The sequence below is a fragment of the Lithobates pipiens genome, unplaced genomic scaffold, assembly GCF_037356315.1.
Source record: "Lithobates pipiens isolate NorthernLeopardFrog02 unplaced genomic scaffold, aLitPip1_a1.2 Scaffold_22, whole genome shotgun sequence".
NCBI lineage: Eukaryota > Metazoa > Chordata > Amphibia > Anura > Ranidae > Lithobates > Lithobates pipiens.
In genome coordinates this window covers 70,704,117-70,722,141 of record NW_027507784.1, presented here as the reverse complement: position 1 = coordinate 70,722,141, position 18,025 = coordinate 70,704,117, and the positions used below count along the sequence as shown (strand labels likewise).

General features: G+C 40.6%; 1 protein-coding gene across 5 annotated transcripts in view; it reads right to left on the bottom strand.

Annotated features, from left to right (window-relative positions):
* The window catches only part of ZEB2 (zinc finger E-box binding homeobox 2), a 182,148-nt gene that overhangs the window by 32,626 nt on the left and 131,497 nt on the right, over positions 1–18,025 (bottom strand). For all 5 annotated transcript variants that reach the window (XM_077447744.1, XM_077447740.1, XM_077447742.1 and 2 more), the window contains one exon: positions 8,026–8,283. In XM_077447744.1, coding sequence (XP_077303870.1) covers positions 8,026–8,283 — 258 coding nt within the window. The remainder of the gene's footprint in view (positions 1–8,025; positions 8,284–18,025) is intronic.

Below are 18,025 nucleotides of genomic sequence, written 5' to 3'. Positions count from 1 at the left end.
TGTAATGGAAATTTGTAGGTTCTGTATATAATTGTATTCTATTTTATATGTATTGCACAATGCCCTCACTGTGCACACGGCACTAATAATGTTTTCAGTAAATGTTATGCATTCTTTCAAGTCCTGATTAGAATTAGCCTGCCTATGTAACGCCCCTTGTTAACATAAACATACAATTGTAATATTAATGTGATACCTACGTAATCATGTGTATAAAAACCTTCACATGCGTCATAATAAAGGAGAACGGTTATTTGGAAAGATGCTGAACATATCTTTTGTGTCTGTTCCCTACTGCAGTAGTTATTAATTTGGAACCACTAATCAATATGAGGATAGGAGTTGCCTATCATCAAAATATCCATTTCACGAGCTATGCCCACTTCCTGTTTCTTGTCTGGTCATTAGCCTAGGCTTATGACATCATGCACAGTTCACTTTCGTGAGTGTTTGCCAGGAAGGGAGGGGGGATTAGACATAAGAGTGTCAATGAGAGCTGCAGAGCTGGAGGTTTGCAGAGCTGGAGAGCTGCAGAGCTGGAGGTGTACCTCTGTGTAAATCCAGGAAGTGAACAGGCAGCAGCTTCAGTCGCCCACAGTTAAAATGGATGCAGCCAGATTCAGTGGAGGGAGATTTCTGCAGCATAATTGGGCAAATACAGAATCACAGTACATATAAAATAATATAGAAAGTTGGAAGGAAGCTTCAGAATGGCAAAGATGTTTTTATTACAAATTATGAGCAGTGTTCCTCTTTAACACTAAGCCAAGTAAGGGAAGACTGTGCAAACTTTTGAAAACTTTCACCCAAATGCCTTTCCTGACAGGTGTGCCAGCGGCATGCTGGGAATCTATAAAATCTCTCTCCCCCTCTTCTTTTTTTTTTTCCTCCGCCGTTTAATAGGGCAGCGCGTATTTATTTTGAAAACAAGAGTAAAAGTTAGCATTTTCCTGTCGCCCTCTGGGATAAAGGTTTGTAAAAATAAAGAACACTTTCTTCCCTCCCGGTGGAGGAATCCTTGTATAAGCAGAAGAAGGCCAAAGGCAGGTGATTTATTTAAGCGGATGATAATGATGTCATGCAAGCATTTCAGCACACTGCAGTCCACCCTATTGTGGGACGAAGGAATGTCAAGGACAATGGCGAGCACAAAACTTTGATTGTGCCTGAACCGGAAAAACACAGTCAGAAGTTGCTCAGCCCCTTCTTCAGTTCAAACCTTCTGCATCCTGCAGACCAAGAAGGAGAAAGTATGGCAGAGTAAGCAGAAGGGAAGGAGGGGGGGGGGGGGGGGTTATCTCATACACCAACTATGCACAGAGGTGCCCTGAGAGACAGACAGGCACCATGGATAAAACACCGCTAAACAAACCTGCTCCGGAATTAGAAGGATTGTCTGCCCTGCAGGTTTTAGCAAAGAGGCAAAAGAAGACTAGAGTAAAAAAAAAAAATAATAATAATAATAAAAATCTTGATTTAAAAGAAAAAAAAAACAAAAAACGTGTTCTATCTACTGGACAAAATAAATGCCAGGCGTGATTTCGGTGGAGGTGGGGTGGGGGAGCCACAATCTTTTTTACATTAGACTTTGTGGCACCAGATCTGAGCACTTTTAGCACAATAAAAAAAAAAAAACCCTATAAATCATTACCAGTCATTAGTAGCAGACAGGTAAAAGCAAAGTATCTCTCCTAGCTTTGCAGAATAGTAAAATAAAATTATGGATAGAGAGGACAGGGGAGCTGTCAGACAGACTGGATGGCGCAACCGGCTCGTGGGTTAACCCTTCGCAGCCTGTGATGCCCATCAACGCTGGCGGGGCCCAAACTCCCAGCTAACAGCTAAGTGCTCAGCTGGAATGCACGTATGTAAACCGCGTACAGGAAGCTGATAGAAAGATAGATTTACGTGTGTCTGATTGCTGATATAAAGACAGATTCAGGTACTTCCGATTCACTCTTAGGGCTTCCCCTGTCTCTGCCAGTCTGCTGTGCCGAGGATTACAGGAAGCTGATCATAGGCCTGTGCAGGGGGTGTGCCAGGTGTGCCAGGGCACACCCTAATCACTTAGTGTGGTGCTGATTCCCCCTACTGACCGGACTCCCCCCCCTCCGTGTTAGCCCCCCCCCCCCGACCCGCAGTGCTGCTGGCTTCTCTCCTCTCTTCTCCGCCTAGCTGCTGCAGGGTATTTTTCAGGATGGAGAGCGTGGGAAGGGGCTAGTAAATATGTAATTTACCAGTGCCTTCCTTTTCTAAATGAACACACTCACTTACTGTGTTCATTCAAAACTGAAGCATGGTACACTGTTTACTATGCTTCAGTTTGTGAATGAACAGGAAGCTGCTCAGCAAAGAGAACTTCCCATTCATTCCCTTTTCTGTGCAACTGAGGCTGCAGAGAAGGGCATATGTATTTGAGCTTTGGGGTGCACACCCTAATGCAATAGGCTGTGTACACCTATGAAGGTGATATAAAGACAGATCTGGGTACGTCTGATTGGCTCCTAGGGCTTCCCTGTGTCCCCCAGTTTGCTGTGCAGAGAAATACAAAAAGCTGATATAAAGACAGATTGAGGTACTTCTGAGGGCTTTCCCTATCTCTCCCTGTCTGCTGTGCAGAGGAGTAGAGGAAGCTGATATAAAGATAGAATAAGGTGTGTCTGATTGCTAATTAAAGATAGATTCAGGTACTTCTGATTGGTTCCTAGGGCTTCCCCTGTCTCTGCCAGCCTCCTGTGGAGAGGATTATAGGAATCTGATATAAAGACCAATTCTGGCACTTCTGATTGGGTCTTAGGGATTCTCGTCTCTCTTAGATAACAGCTAAATACTCCTCTGAAATGCACATATGTAAACTGCATACAGGAAGCGGATAGAGAAGATAGATTTAGGTGTGTCGGATTGCTGATATAAAGACAGATTGAGGTACTTCCAATTGGCTTCTAGGGCTTCCTCTATCTCCCCCTGTCTGCTGTGACGAGGATTACAGGAAGCTGATATGAAGACAAATTCAGGTGCTTTTGGTTGGCTCTTAGGGCTTCTCCTGTCTCCCCCAGTTTGGTGTGCAGAGGATTACAGGAAGCTGATATAAGAACAGATCCGGGTGCTTACACCGGTCCCATGTAATTATTTTTTAAGGAACGCACAAATGCTTTTATATACAGTATATATATATATATATATATATATATATATATATATATATATATAATATTTTTATTTCTTTTTTGCAGTTCAACTGTTGCCCCCCACACTGCAAGGGTTATATGTTTAGGGTACCAGAAAAGGCAACTTTACTGACCTGATCCCTAGTCTCCCCAGCAGGCAGCATTTCCTACACTCCAGCTTGTGGACTGTCCCTCTGTGTCTTCATATTCATCACAGGGCCCTGCATTGTACTTAATTCTATCAGAGAACTTGTGACCAATGAGGCACAAGGGAGAAGAGGTTTCGGGGACCAGCCCAGCAGCCTGGAGGTAGCCTCTGGGAGCGGGGGGGGGGGGGGCATGTAAGTAAAAGTGCCTTTTATTTTATGTAACCCCATAAACGTATATTTATATCTTGCAGTGGCCGGGGGAGGGGGGGTTTTGTGTCCCCCAGAATTCAGCTCTAAAGAAGTCAGGTGAAGTCAGTTTTTAACCCTTCTCACAACGGCCAAATTATAGAAAGCGAGAATGCTGAGACGGGATTTGCGCTTTGTCTCTTCAGCGTTTCTTCCTGACTCTGCCAAATATTGGATGTGACGCACATGAGCTGAAGGTCTCTATTCCTTTTCAATAAAGAAAATGGAAAAAAAAAAACACTGATCAGTTGCAGATGATGATAAGCACTTCCGAAACGCACAAATGTTCCTTATTACTCAGAAGTTAACTCTTACACTGCCCAGCTGTTTCTAACAGTACTTCAGACTGATACATTAGAATCATTTTAGCCCATAATAAATAAAATGATCCTTGATCACCTTTGGATCTCTGAACCCCCCACTATTTTTTTATATTCCTTGGGGACAACTGTGGCGAAATTTCGCCGGCACAGTTACACTTGGGGCCACTAAAATGCCCGATAGTGATGTTTTGCTGCCCTAGTGGTTACTCCATCCTGTAGAATGAATGTGTAATTAGAAAATCAAGCTGCATGACAATTATATCTTCTTTATAGCAATGTAGGAGCCTACAAAGACTGTAACGTCTGGAAAAATTTACTATCGATTCCTGAAGAGCTAAAAGAAAACAGAAGTCTAACAGAAGGCTAATCCAACGATCATCTTCTGTTGAACAGGGACGGCCACACAGGGATCCAAATTCTGGTTGGTCTCTGCTGAACCAGGTGACTTTAAGTACATCTATAGCAGCTTAAAGTGGATGTAAACCATCACATAAAGCAAGTGACGTGAACAGCCTCAGATGATACACAGAGATTAAACAAATCTCCCTACATAAGTTTTACGTGTATATCTTCTGTCTTTAGCTGTATATATTCTTTAGAATGTGCACACCGTGTTAGAGATTTTCTGTTCCTTTTCCGCACTAGCAGTGGATTATTAACATAAAGCCAAGACAGCTGATTGGAGGAAAGGCACATACCCCCACTCCACGTAGGCAGAGGAAGAAAGGAATGTGCAGAACAGTGCTGTGACAAGTCAAGCTCTCTGCTAATCTATTTATAGCAACCTTCCACAACACAAATTTCAGGCTGGTGTTATCTTGGTTGATGGAAGAACTTGTCAAAAGTTATCATGCTGATAACAGAAGAACGGAGCACATGGGACTTTGGAGATAGATAAGAAAACACTGCAGATATATGTGCTTAGGTCAAATTTCATGAATCAGGTTCACATCCACAGATCTATGCATTAAGGTGAAACAACTTCTGAAAGCAGCCCCCCCTCTACCAGACCCCCAAATATACTTACCTGAGCCAAAACTCAATCCAAGGATGCACATGACAGCCAAGGCTCTCTCAGCTCTCTCTCCCAATTAGCTCAGACACAGCAGCAGAAGCCATTGGCTCTTACTGCTGTCAATCACAGCAAGTAAGGAGGAAGCAGGGGGCAGGGCCGAGCCACTCTCTGTGTGTCTTATAGGAACACAGAGCCAGCTGGGTATCGAGCACGAACGAGTGCCCCCATAGCAAGTGGCTTGCTATGGGGGCACTCAGCGGCGGGGGGGGGGGGGGGGGCTCTGATGGGGACCCAAGAAGAGGTGGATGGGTGCTACTTTGTGCAAAACCATTACACAGAGCAGGTAAGTATAACATGTTTGTTATAAAAAAAAAACCTATAGAATCACTTTAGGGCTCTGATGGGGACCCAAGAAGAGGTGGATGGGTGCTACTTTGTGCAAAACCATTACACTGAGCAGGTAAGTATAACATGTTTGTTTAAAAAAAAAAAAAAAACCTATAGAATCACTTTAGGCTCCATTCACACCTAGGCAAATTAAACCACCGCAATGCCAAATCCTTGCAATTCTGCCCGGGAATCAAATCGCCTAGATCTGAAGGGACCCTTAAGTCATGCAGATGTCAGTGCTGCCCCAGATCGTACTTGGCCTATTTACTAAGTTTGAAAGTAACTATTCAGAATTAGAAGTCCTTTCTGACCTATACATTTTAATGTAGGAACTTTAACGAACATCAAAGCAACTACACAGGTTAGCCATTGTTTAAATGGTGCTAGTTCACATAGACTTGCATTGTCCACCTTTTGATACTTTGATGTGAGTTATGGAGCCTATTGATGGAAATGCAAAATGCAAAGCCACATGGAAGGGTATGAATCCAGTTCTAAGGTTTGCATAAATCAATATAGATCCTTAATAACTCCCGGCCTTAAAACCCTACGTTTTCCAAATCTTGCTTTCAAATTTAAAAAAAATCCCTAGTCTTGTAATTGTCTATGGAAGCTCTTTAGTACAGCAGGAATCTAAACTTTATTTGAAGGGGGTAAACTATTTGCGCTGACAATTATATTTTCAGAAGGCTGGGTTAAATAAATACAACAGGCAGATAGTATAATTAGACCTGTCTGCAATGTTCTGAATAAAAGTTAGTTTTAATTTCAAAAAAATAAAAAGTAACTTTTTTTTGTTCCCCTAGAAGTTTCAAGTCTTGCATTTGTTAAATCCCTATTAATTATTCCTTTAAGGGTAAAAAAAATCCCAGTAATTGGCCCTTACCCTTGATTTCTAGATATTAAAATTTAAACCATCAGTACATTCATTCTTATGGCTGCGACTATCTAGTTCATTAACAAATATGAATAGCTAACACCAGCTCATTTAAATAGTATGTCATACAAGACTTCTTGCCGCACTCAGTTTCTGTCACCCGGCTCCCAAGAATCATTGGGTCTTATTATACATGTAAATGGCTATCATAAAAATAAAAATTTCATTTAAGATTGTTAATGACTTGTACAGCAGTCAGACTTCCTTTAATGATCATCCTATGCCCCCTAATTAAACGTATTTATCTTTCCACCATCTTTAGCTCAGCTCCCCCTTAGTAAAAAAAAAAACTGAAACCTTAAGGTCTTGGAGCTTTTGACGATAAATGTTTATGTGAGATTCTGAAAATGTTCAGCCCTTCTGACTCATGAGAAAAAAATATATATATCAGATTTAACAAGCGGTTTATAATTTGTTTGGAAGCTCAAATACAGATGCTGCTAGTAATTCATTTGACATAAAAAATTAAAAATTGAAAAAAACAGACCAATATCAAACTGCTTTTTAGATTTTAAATGACAGACTGTCTTGTTCTAAGGGATGGATCACTGTGTTAAGGCCATAAAACCAGCATTTAATAGAACTAAGTAAACGACTGCACTGCCGGTGATCATATTTTAAAGGGTCAGTCCATGTAAATGTGATATTTTCCTTATAGGTGGAACCTGAGGTGAGTCACACCCTGTCTTATATATCTTGGGAATTCCAGCAGTGACAAGTCACTGTTACAGTCAAGTTTCATATTTTGTCTGGTCCCATCCAACCAGTAATGTTTCCTTTTTATTCACTGTATCCTTCATAATAAAAAATAATTAAAGAATACAGCGGGAAGCAAAAAAATAATAATATGCTATACTATACCAAACTGAGATTTTAATATTAGCACTTTTCACCACTGGGGTCTCTCAGGGATACCATGACTTAGTTTAGATGCCAAGAATCTCCCCAAAATGAAATGATCAGTTTTGGTTGAACTGGCCCTTTGAAGGGGAATTAAACTCTACTTCGAAATTTGCTAGGAGGTCAGGGCAAAAGAGACATTCAAAATCTTTTTTGCCAAAACACTTCTTCCCCTTTCACCTAGCAATTTATGTACACTGTATGACAAATGCACCATGCTTTGTACACTCTTGGCTCATTCCTGCCTGCTGTAAGTTGCTGAGAATGGGCCAGGTGCCAGTTACATCATCAATGGGCATCCAATGGCCAGAGAAGAGGCCTGTGAATCCAGAAGTAGTGAAAGCGGGGGGCAGGGCCTGCATTGCAGAGCTTTGTAGATACGTTAATTTGTGAACTAAGTGACTTAATGTGCAAGTATGCTGGCAATACTTATTTGGTATTCACTCTTCCATCACTGGCCAGAATCCTTGTGTAATTTCCAGGAATGCTCTGGGTGGGTCTCTCATACTGCTTCCATGTGGGAGTGCATGGGCCTGACGATTGGCTGTTCAGGAACCCAGAACTGCATTGTGAGACAAAGGCAAGAGGGTCACATGTACTCCAATACCTAGAACTACCAGGTATTTCTGCAGGACTCCAGTGAGTGAGCGTAGGTGTGAAGTATTAGTGGCAGAGAGGAAGCGCTATCCAATAACCTATTTGCTTTACCCTGAATGAAAATTGTGAGAAAAGAGCTATGTTGCCTTTACTATCCATAAGCTTTCAACAAGAAGAACAAAAAGGATGCTTGAAGCTTCATTTGTGTCTACTAGCAACAAAGGAAATCCAAGTCATATGATCTTTATACATGAAGCCAACTACTAGGCCACGTTTAGAGAAAAAACATTTTTACACTTACCAGAACCATCTATGGAAACTTTCAGAAGACCATCGTTGTGCCAGTTGTGGTCTAGCCCGCTATCCCTCAGGTCATCTTCTTCTTCTTCTCTTGCCAGTAATGCTTGGTTGGCGTGTGGTGAAGACTCATGATTGAGCATACTAGCCGGACTTGTTTCCTGGTCCAATGTGGTGTTAATACTGTCATCTTCAGCGATCTGGAGCTTCTCATCTTCATCTGTCTCCGAACCCGTGTCTACTACATTGTCGTAGGTTAATACTGCAAAATAAAAGAGAAACATACAATTTAGAACAATGTAACGCCTAAAATGGTCAACTCTACAAAACAATGCCAACACCACTTTGTTATCTGTTAATATATTTGGCATCACTTGTCATATCATATAAACTCCAACCAGTGGTTAGGGATGGACATTTTTCTTTTTGGAAGGCTCATGGATATCATAAACTTTAAATGCAAGTCTCATGGTGGCAATGTTACCAAATAGCTCTTTTAATGATGTTTAAAGTTTCTAATTAAGTACTGAAATGGTTGAACAATTGTAGTATTGACGATTAAGGTGGCTTGTAAACCATATTGACCTGCCTTGATACTACTTAGATTCTCTGAAGGCATTGCTAATCCATAAACCTACATACCCATAAGTCTCTCACATGAGAGGTGCTGTCTGCCCTAATGTCACCACTATGATATGATTATTTAATCAAAAGCTGCCCTATGATTATGTCATGAAATGGTCCCAGAGCTACTCTCATACTACCTGCTTATGCAGAAAGTGAACAAGCGATTGCATCAATTAGTCTTGTGGGGGGGGGGGGGGGGGGTAACTGGCCAGGTAGACAATAAAGAATACTATCAAGTGTCACAAAATTTTGTAATAAAACACAGAAATGACCAGGCTTGATAAGAAATTGAGATTATTGAGCAACTGTTTCGTGAATGAGAAGAAGGAAGAAAGCACAAAATCAGATGGTCACATTGATTGCACAAGCAGAACCTGATCCAGGTGCTGCAGAGGAAATAGAGACATCCCCATGCCTGTTCTTCTATGGCTAGCCTTAGAATTGAAGCAGGCCTTACTCCGAAATTCTCAAGAAATTTCAAGCAATGTGGAAAACGAAACTCCGATAAAAGGAACTTAATTTCCCACCATGCATTTCCCTGCCCAAAACCTGCGAAGCAGCTGTATAAAAACACACAAGCACAGGCCGCAAACAAGGTCTGTGAACTCAATTGAAGGTGGCTGTTTGTGAATTAGTCAGCCCTCACAAGGAACTCGGCCTACATGATAGCACATAAATTGTCCACTTTACCAGCAGACAAGAAAGATTAGCGTAATAAACACAGGGCATTAGCTCAGCGACAGAAACACACCATCCGTTAGGCACACATGGGATTGCCAAGATACGTTAACCTAACTCTCTACAACCACGCACAAAAAAAAAGTCCAAGCCATGACATCATGGGAACGAGGGGGGGGGGGGGCTGAAGAATGGGGAGGGGGGTTAGAAAGAAAACAATTTTCAGGTTCATTTTGATTTCTCTGAATCTAATAAAGCCGCCCTCTCCTAAATTATCAACTGAGCTATCTCAAGTGGCTCTTGCCAGCGATCGGATTATGGAAAAGTGGCAGGAAAGCGAGAAGAGAAAAAAAAAAAAAGCAAAAGGATTGTGTGTCAGTATTAGAATGCTTTTGGTTGAATTCTTGAATCACGTCTACTTACAAATTTTTTGTCAGTCATATCTGTTTGCTTTGACAGGTTCCCAGGGAGGAAAATAAGAGGAACAAAAAAGACAGAATTTTTTTTTTTTCCTTTTTTGTCATGGGAGTCTGGGGACAAAAAGATTACACCGTGCATATCTGCCCATAATATGATCTTTGTATAATCTGCGAGTCTGCACTTGCCTTCTGAACAACTGCACAACAGGTGCAAATTAAAATGAAAACGGTCCTAGGAGCAGCAAACAGTATCTGCTGACCTGGTTTGAATACCAATTGACGGTCGGAACAAAACCTTTTCAAGAGGTGTGACCACGAGGGTTTAAACAAGTTCAGGCAGGGTAATGCCCCAAGATCGAAAAAAAAAAAAAAAAAAAAAGGAGAGATATTCTAGAGTAAGCGTTCGTGTTGTGTGGTCCAGATATACCTTCGTACAATCAATATTGTGAATCTTTTTTTTTTTTTTTCTTCTCTCTTAGTGACAGAGGTTTAACTATTTCTTAGCAACCAGCAGACGTCCCTTTACAAATGTTCCGAGCCTTGATTCAGGGGGAAGGGGGGTGCAAAACAAAAGCGCTTTAGGCCTGGGAATCTTTCAGCCCACCTCTTAAAAACTGATCTCTGGGCACAGGAGAAATAAAGGAAGGTCCAGGAGGAGTGAATAAAATTATCTAAGGCTGGACAGGCATTAAAGGGCCTTTATCCTGCCAGAAAATATGTCTTTTGAGGTCTCTTTTTGCTCGTCGCTGACTGTTCTGAGTGACACGTGAGTCCTACAGCAGCAAGGAGGGGGGGCTGAAATATTTTCTCTGGCATTTTTATAAGAAAAGGGAAAAAGAAAAAAAAAAGAAAAAAAAAAGAAAAGAAAGATGATTTATCAAGAAGTCCCTGAGGAGACCCCAAAAAATCGGAGTGTTTTCAGCAAGCAGTGAAGTCATGTCTCAGGAAGCGGGGTCAGGCACTCAACATCCATCAGCATCACAAGACAACAATAGCCTCGCTCTCCCTGATCTGTTTTCCCAAACAGTAGTAAATACCTTAACGGAGACAAATAAGACACAACATAGAGAAGAAGCACTGGAATGCTGACCTGTAGGCATACACTTTTTACGTAATGTCCACTGCCTTGACTGTGGCTTCATCAGCTGCTTTTAATTAGAGTGCTCAATAGAAAACCAGAAAGATTCAACTCTATTTTCTATTGGTATTCACTATGAGCATCTTCTAACTTTTCCTTGGATTGAACTACAGATATGTATCTTTTTTTATATTGTTTGACTCATTTATAAATCTCTACTAAAAGTGTGAAAGTTTCACTGCACAACGGAACCTTCAAAAACGTTTTTTCTGGCTGAGCCGTGAATCCTTAATGTTCTTCTATCTGCCAGCAAGACAAACCGGACCAGCACCTGGCCATACTGGATAGGCTTCTGAGCTGAGATCCACCTGGAGCTATTTGATTTATAATTATCATTTATTGTGCTTATAAATGTAAATTGCTGGAATATTTCCGTGCTGGGGATACACAGCTGCTGCTTACAGCTGACCATAGTAATGAATAGCTGTATGCGGATGTACACGGGTTGAGACCGCTTCTTGCGGCATGAATTTATTCTCTCGTGAGAAGAGGAGATTTAGGGGGAATATAATCAACATGTACAAATACATACGTCCATATAGTGATCTTGATGTTGCGTTATTCACTGTAAGGTCATCCCAGAGAACAAGGGGGGCACTCGTTACATCTGGAGGAAAAGAGATGTAATCTCCAAATACAGAAAGGTTTCTTCACAGTAAGAGCTGTGAAAATGTGGAATAGACTCTCTCAAGAGCTGGTTCTGGCCAGCTCAGTAGATTGCTTTAACCCCAAATATGCGGCCTCTCTGCATTTGGCCCAGTTATCGTCGCCAAGCCAAAAGCTCCAGTGTTATTGGACCACATGACCGCCATGACAGACAATCACAATGGTCATGTGATCTTAAGCTGTGCCCTGCCTCCCGGCATCATAAACCTCTTAAAAGGCCGGGAGGCGCCAGCGCTAAAAGGTTGAAAAAGGCCTGGATTCTTTCCTAAATGTACATAATATAACTGGGTACTGACATTTATAGGTAAAGTTGTTCAGGGAATATCCTATTGTCTCTCGGGGGATCAGGAAGGATTTTTATTCCCCTGCTGCGACAAATTGGATCATGCTGGGTTTTTTGCCTTACTCTGGAGCAGGGGTAGAGAACCTCGGATCTCCAGCTGTTTTGAAACTACAAGTCTTATGAGACATTGCTAGACCCTAACAATTACAGGCCTGACTCCTAGAGGCAAAGGCATGATGGGATTTGTAGTTTCAAAACAGCTGGAGAGCCGAGGTTCCCTACCCCTGCTCTGGAGCAACTGTAGGTATAGGTTTGTGTATATGGGATTGCATGTTTTTTTTGTTTTTTTTTGTTTTTTCCCTTGGTTGAACTAGATGAACTTGTGTCTTTTTTCAACCTGACCTGATGTAACTATGAACCCGCATACAGCTATTTATTACTATGGCTGGCTGTAGGGAGCAGCTGTGTATTCTGGGGTGTGGAAATATGGCCGGAATTTATGATATAAGCACAAGAGCGCCCATAGGCATGAGTCTTTAAGAAGAAAAGAACTTTGCAAATGAATGTTCATTTCAATCACCCAATCATTGGCAAGCAAAAAAAAAACCTTTTTTTATTTCCTTGCACAATATGTAAAAACCAAACGAATAATATAGCTAAGCCAAAATCCACTAATCTAAGTCCTCTAGTTAATCAACCACATTACTAATCATTACAAAAAAAATAGAGAAAATCTGTCACATGTGAAGCAAGATGACATTGGACATTGGACAGAAACAATTAAGAAAATCCTTTTACTTTTTTAATTCATTCTGAAATCGCTCAGTTATCAGCAGTGGGAAATAAACATATATGGCCCACTCTGTTTGAATATTATAGGGGAAGTGTGTGATAAGCAGCAAAGAATGTTTCGCTGTTCCTACACTGTATTTATTAAAAATGATTGCTTGCAGATTAAATATGACATTAAGTATTAACATTATTCCAGACACTTAAAAGCTGGGAGGGCATATGCTGCTTTATTTAAGGAAAGAACCACAGCCAGTTCAAGCACTTTTTTTTGGGTGATGGTTCCCTTTAAGTGTGTATTAAATGTCACGGCTTGTTGGCTTGCTTGTTAAGGATGTGATAACGTTTGTACACATGCACACACATGCACTCACAGAAAAATGACTTTTAGATAACAATTAATAATAACATCACCAAATGTGTTAATTAGCTTGAAGATACAGAGATGTAATTGGTAACCTAAAGTGCTTCTGTAGTGGTTGAACTACAAGATTCAGCATGCCATGATTGCTTGTGCTAATTCCACAACAGCCGAGTAACCACAGATGTCCTCCAGCATTGACCTAGCCAGGTGATTTTTAGTATTTCAATTGCACAGCTAAAACGATCAGTTATTAACTGCAATGGGTATCGATTGATCGCCAATTGATGGAGCAAAGCCCCCTTATGGTGAAAAATCCTTAACATAGTAGCATGTAAATTGGTAAAAGATGTGTAATCATGCATGTTTCATTTAGGCGCTGTTAAATGCTGCAAAATTATTTTAGTTCATAATCAATCACCTCTCTTTGCAATTAATATCAGGATTTTTTGCTAAATAATCACTTGTGTAGCCTGAGCCTAAGTATGACTGTATAGGAAAGTTTTGGTTAGGGTATATGACCATTGGAAGGGTAATACACACACACCTTTCTAGTTTAAGCTTAAGAAGGGCCGTATAGGAAAGTTTTAGTTACGGTATGTGACCATTGGAAGGGTCACACACACACGCCCCTTGTAGCGTGAGCCTAAGTATGGCTGTATAGTAAGGTTTTGGTTAAGCGCTATAACCATTGGAAAGTTCTTACCCATGCACTACCACCTTCTTTAACAAGTCAAAAAGGTGCATGCAAGGTGCAATAACCTATATCAACAAAGCAGAATTCATTATTGACTGACCCGACTACAACAAAGACTCCAAGGACAACTCGGTGGCAGCCATTGCCAAAGTGATGAAATATGTACATACTTGGCTTGCTTTGCACATTGTAATGGCTTCTTACATCAAACAGGTGCCCATTTTGTCCATTATAGTGCAAGGCCCAGTATCTATGTGGTTAGTACGTCCACTTAGCAGTCCTGGGGTTGTCAGTTTGAATCCCAACCAGGGCACTACCTGCATGGAGTCTGTATGCTCTCCCTATGCCTGTGTCTGCTTCCTCCTACACTCCAAAGACATGCTGCAAGGTAAACTGGCCCTAGTATGTGTATAAATGTGAGTTAGGAACCTTAGACTGTAAACTCCTTGAGAACAAGGACTGATTTATATGTACAATATGTAAAATGCCATGTAACGTGTTAGAATTATATAAAACCTCTAATAAATAAATAAAACACGTCCAATAACAACCATAACAACCAATTCTTGTAGCCAGTGACGAGCTAACACAGTGGAAACTACAGCTCTCTCAAGTGTAGGTTGTATCAATTTTTCAGCCTGGTTAATATCTTCTGCACCCAAGTCAAAGCTCATGCATGCTACTAATTCTATTAAATGCAGCTAAAAAAAAAAATTACAAAACAGATTTAGTAAACACATATGTCAATGCATGCTGTGTTATGGAAGTAAGAAGCAACTCAAATTTCAAAAACTTCACGTCAAACAAATTCTAATACATAACATGAAGATGTTGCTTTTCTTTAGAATCTGTAACACTTTACCGTGAGTCAACCAGAGTTAGTAGTTACGAAAGCTCACTTTCAGAAGATTGACTTTATCCACTGAGTCAAAACGAGCATCTTCTAACAGAGCTGCAGGTCAAAAAATAGCCACATAGGCAAAAACGGCCAGAGTGTGATGTGGGTAAGACATGCTGGAAACCAAAAAACATTTGGAATTCCGAAGAAATTATTTTTGTAAATCAATAAGCAAGGAAGACGATGCTCTTTTTTTGGATCAAAAACAGACACAAATTCTAAAAGCCTCACCGAGGAGGAGTTAAGGAAATAAAAGAAGCCTCAATTGCAATGATAAATAGCCAAAAACATCATTGATAAGCAATCCCTCACAGTAATCTTTACAACTTAATTACAATGCGCGGCATTAGATGCCTTGCCAAAAATACTGGCGTAATTATTCTTCATACAGGTAGCGATGGAAGGCTGCCATACAATCCTACGATTACAGGATAAGCAGTGAGGATTGCTCTCCGGGTTAAACTGTGTGCTGGAATATTGTTAATCCGTGGTATGCTGATCTGACGTGATTTAAATGTTTCTTGTTTTTTGGTGCAGTAAAAAAAAGATGAAATTGTTGCGATAGAATTCAGCCTCACATACAGATAATCCCAGGATTGCCATACACAACATATATTAGTATAAAGTGAGAGATTTGGATTATGGTGGTATTTTCAAACATCGGAATGACTGATTATTGGGTGCTAAGACTTTCTAGAGAGAATAGAGAGAAAATGTTGGCAAGTGACAAGTGATTATCACCTTTTCTCCAAAAAGGAACCAGTTCTCTAATGGCTGACTGTTGGCCACTGGGGTGTCACCACCAGTCATTTTTAGGCCAGAAATGTTCCTGTGCATGGATACCATAAGGCTGGCCATACATGACTTCAATTTCAGCCGATCCTTGCCAAATAAACCAAAATTTGAGCCAAAGTGAACTGCAAGTACCACCCAGCTAAACAAATGTCAACAGAAACATTGAAGGATCCAGCTGGAAAATTGTTGATTGAACAGTGACTGCATCCCATCAGATGCAGTCACTGTCTGAGATTATGCAGCAAAGGATGAGTATAGGAAATGACCACAAGTTGACTGGACCACCAAAAGAACTTATAGCTGCCAACTGTCCCAAATTTAAGGATGCAGTTTTATAAACGTTGTCCCACCAATAATGCATTGTTTACATTGCATGGGGAAAGTTCCTATACTGGACCAATAAAGCTAAGAGAGAAATTCTTTTTTTGAAAAATATTCAAAAATTACCATCCTGTATTTTTCCATTAAGCAGATATGTGATATCTAACACAAATTATTTGTGCCAGCTGCCATTTTAGGTCACATGAGGGTACAGAATCCAGCTGTGTGCTGTTAATGTGACTTCCTATTATACCTTTCTTTTTGGTGGGGGGGGGGGGGGGGGGTTAAAGTTCCTGTAACATTTCTAGATTCTGAAAAACTTCTATATTATTTTCCAATAAATTGTACTAAAGATTTTGTACATGCAACCAATTTATGTGTGGTGGTCCTTGATTATTTCTTTTAATTAATACCTGGCTAAGGCGTTGGTGGTGTGACATTTCAGGGTCACCACTCCTCGCTATAGGGAATTATGAAGGCATTCCGGCCTGTAATACTCCGTAAGTGTTGCTGATAATTAGTCTGACATTTGAAGTAGCTGAACCTTTATCTGTGACAAGGGTAAACAGTGTTACCTTGTGAGCCCCCTCTCACAGACGTCTGTTACTCTGTCACTTGCAGAACACTGCAGCATCTGTTCCAAATGCATGGGGGGGGATGTGTGTGTAGGGGTGGGGGGGAAGGTTATTGATCAGATTGACTTTTTGCCTTGAGAAACTTGGGGGAGGGAAGAGCGATCTTCATATCAACATGTGTCTCCCAAGTAAAGCTTTTGTTTGTGGAAAAGGGGAAGAAACTGAAGCTGTAATTAGCCATTGGACAGAATCTGCCTGTGTCATCACCTTCTGTTGATACAGACTGCAATCCCTTACATAAGGCCTGGCATGCCAGGAGAGCTTCGTAAAGGTGTTCAAAGTAAATTTTAGTATAGGTTTGTAACTTTCACATGTTTATGTTATATGCTGGCCTGGGAAAAGGTTCACTTAGCCAGGACAAATGGAAATGAAGCACTGTCGTTGATGCAAATGCCTGTTTAATCAAAGGAGGTCACAATGGAATCAAAAAAGGTTTTTTTTCTGTATGGGCAAGACCAACTGTTTATGAATTACTGGAAGGATGTCATCTTGATAAATCACCCTTTAACGGCAAGGTCTCCGACATCTGAGCTCCCAGCTCCACCCATCCACTGGTGCCAGTTGAATTTGCCACTATTATTGCATTACAGATAAAATGCAACAATATGTTTACGACACCATGGGGTAGAAGATGAGATATGAGAAGGCCAGGGATGATTTAGCTTACCATCATCCACCTATAACTGAAACATCAGCTTCCCTTTAAATGAATCTGATATTGTTACCTACTGTATAATTTAAAAAAGTATAAAAAATCAATAGCTTATGCAACTCAAACCATTACAATCCTAAGCTACCATAAGTTACAATTTAAAGCCTCTGATATACCTGGAGAGGCATTTCCAAATGCAATCATGTGAATCACAGAACTTAAATTGATTCTGTGTCATGTACAGTAAGTACATAGGTGTCAAACGTGGACAAAAGGTAACACATATGTACAACTGTGACTACAGCAAACCAGGAAGAAAAAATTAAATTAACCGGGAGCTTCCCGGAGTGGGGAGGCCACTTCACCTATCGATTCCAAACCTCTTCCGGCTGTCACTCAATAGCTATCAGTGCAAACCTCAACCTGCAATGTACAAAACCAACGTCTCGCAAATAAACGTACTCTAGTAATTAGCACAACACTTTGCCCTGTATTTGTGATTGTCGTTGAATGTACATGGATTGAACTTGGCTACAACAATAGGCAGAATGGAGCATAAACACAAAGAGCAAAAAAAGAGGGACTTCCTATCCTTAGGTCATATTATGATAACAAAGCCAGCACAGGCAGGAGGCTCAGAATAGGAGGAATCAACAAAGTCAAGAAACAAACAACATATTAATAATGCTGTCAATACTTAATAGTGGGCTAATACGCTTTCTTATATGCATACAAACTGAATAGTTAGCACTGTAGCTTTGCAACACTGAGGACCACCACAATACTATCTGCATAAAGCTTATATGTGTTCATTGGTTTTCTCAGCCAATCACAAGTCTTGAAATGGTACTATAAAGCAGTGTAGAATATGTAAACTGTTGCCTAAGTAGAAAATAGAATACACATTTTTCTCCAAAACAACCTATTAAGGCACCACTAACCGGATGGCACATCTGACTCCATTGAAAAGATTCTCCATCTTGCCTAAAAATAACTTCAACCATTGTCTGAGGACCCATGTGTGCATAGAGGTAGGGATTTTTTT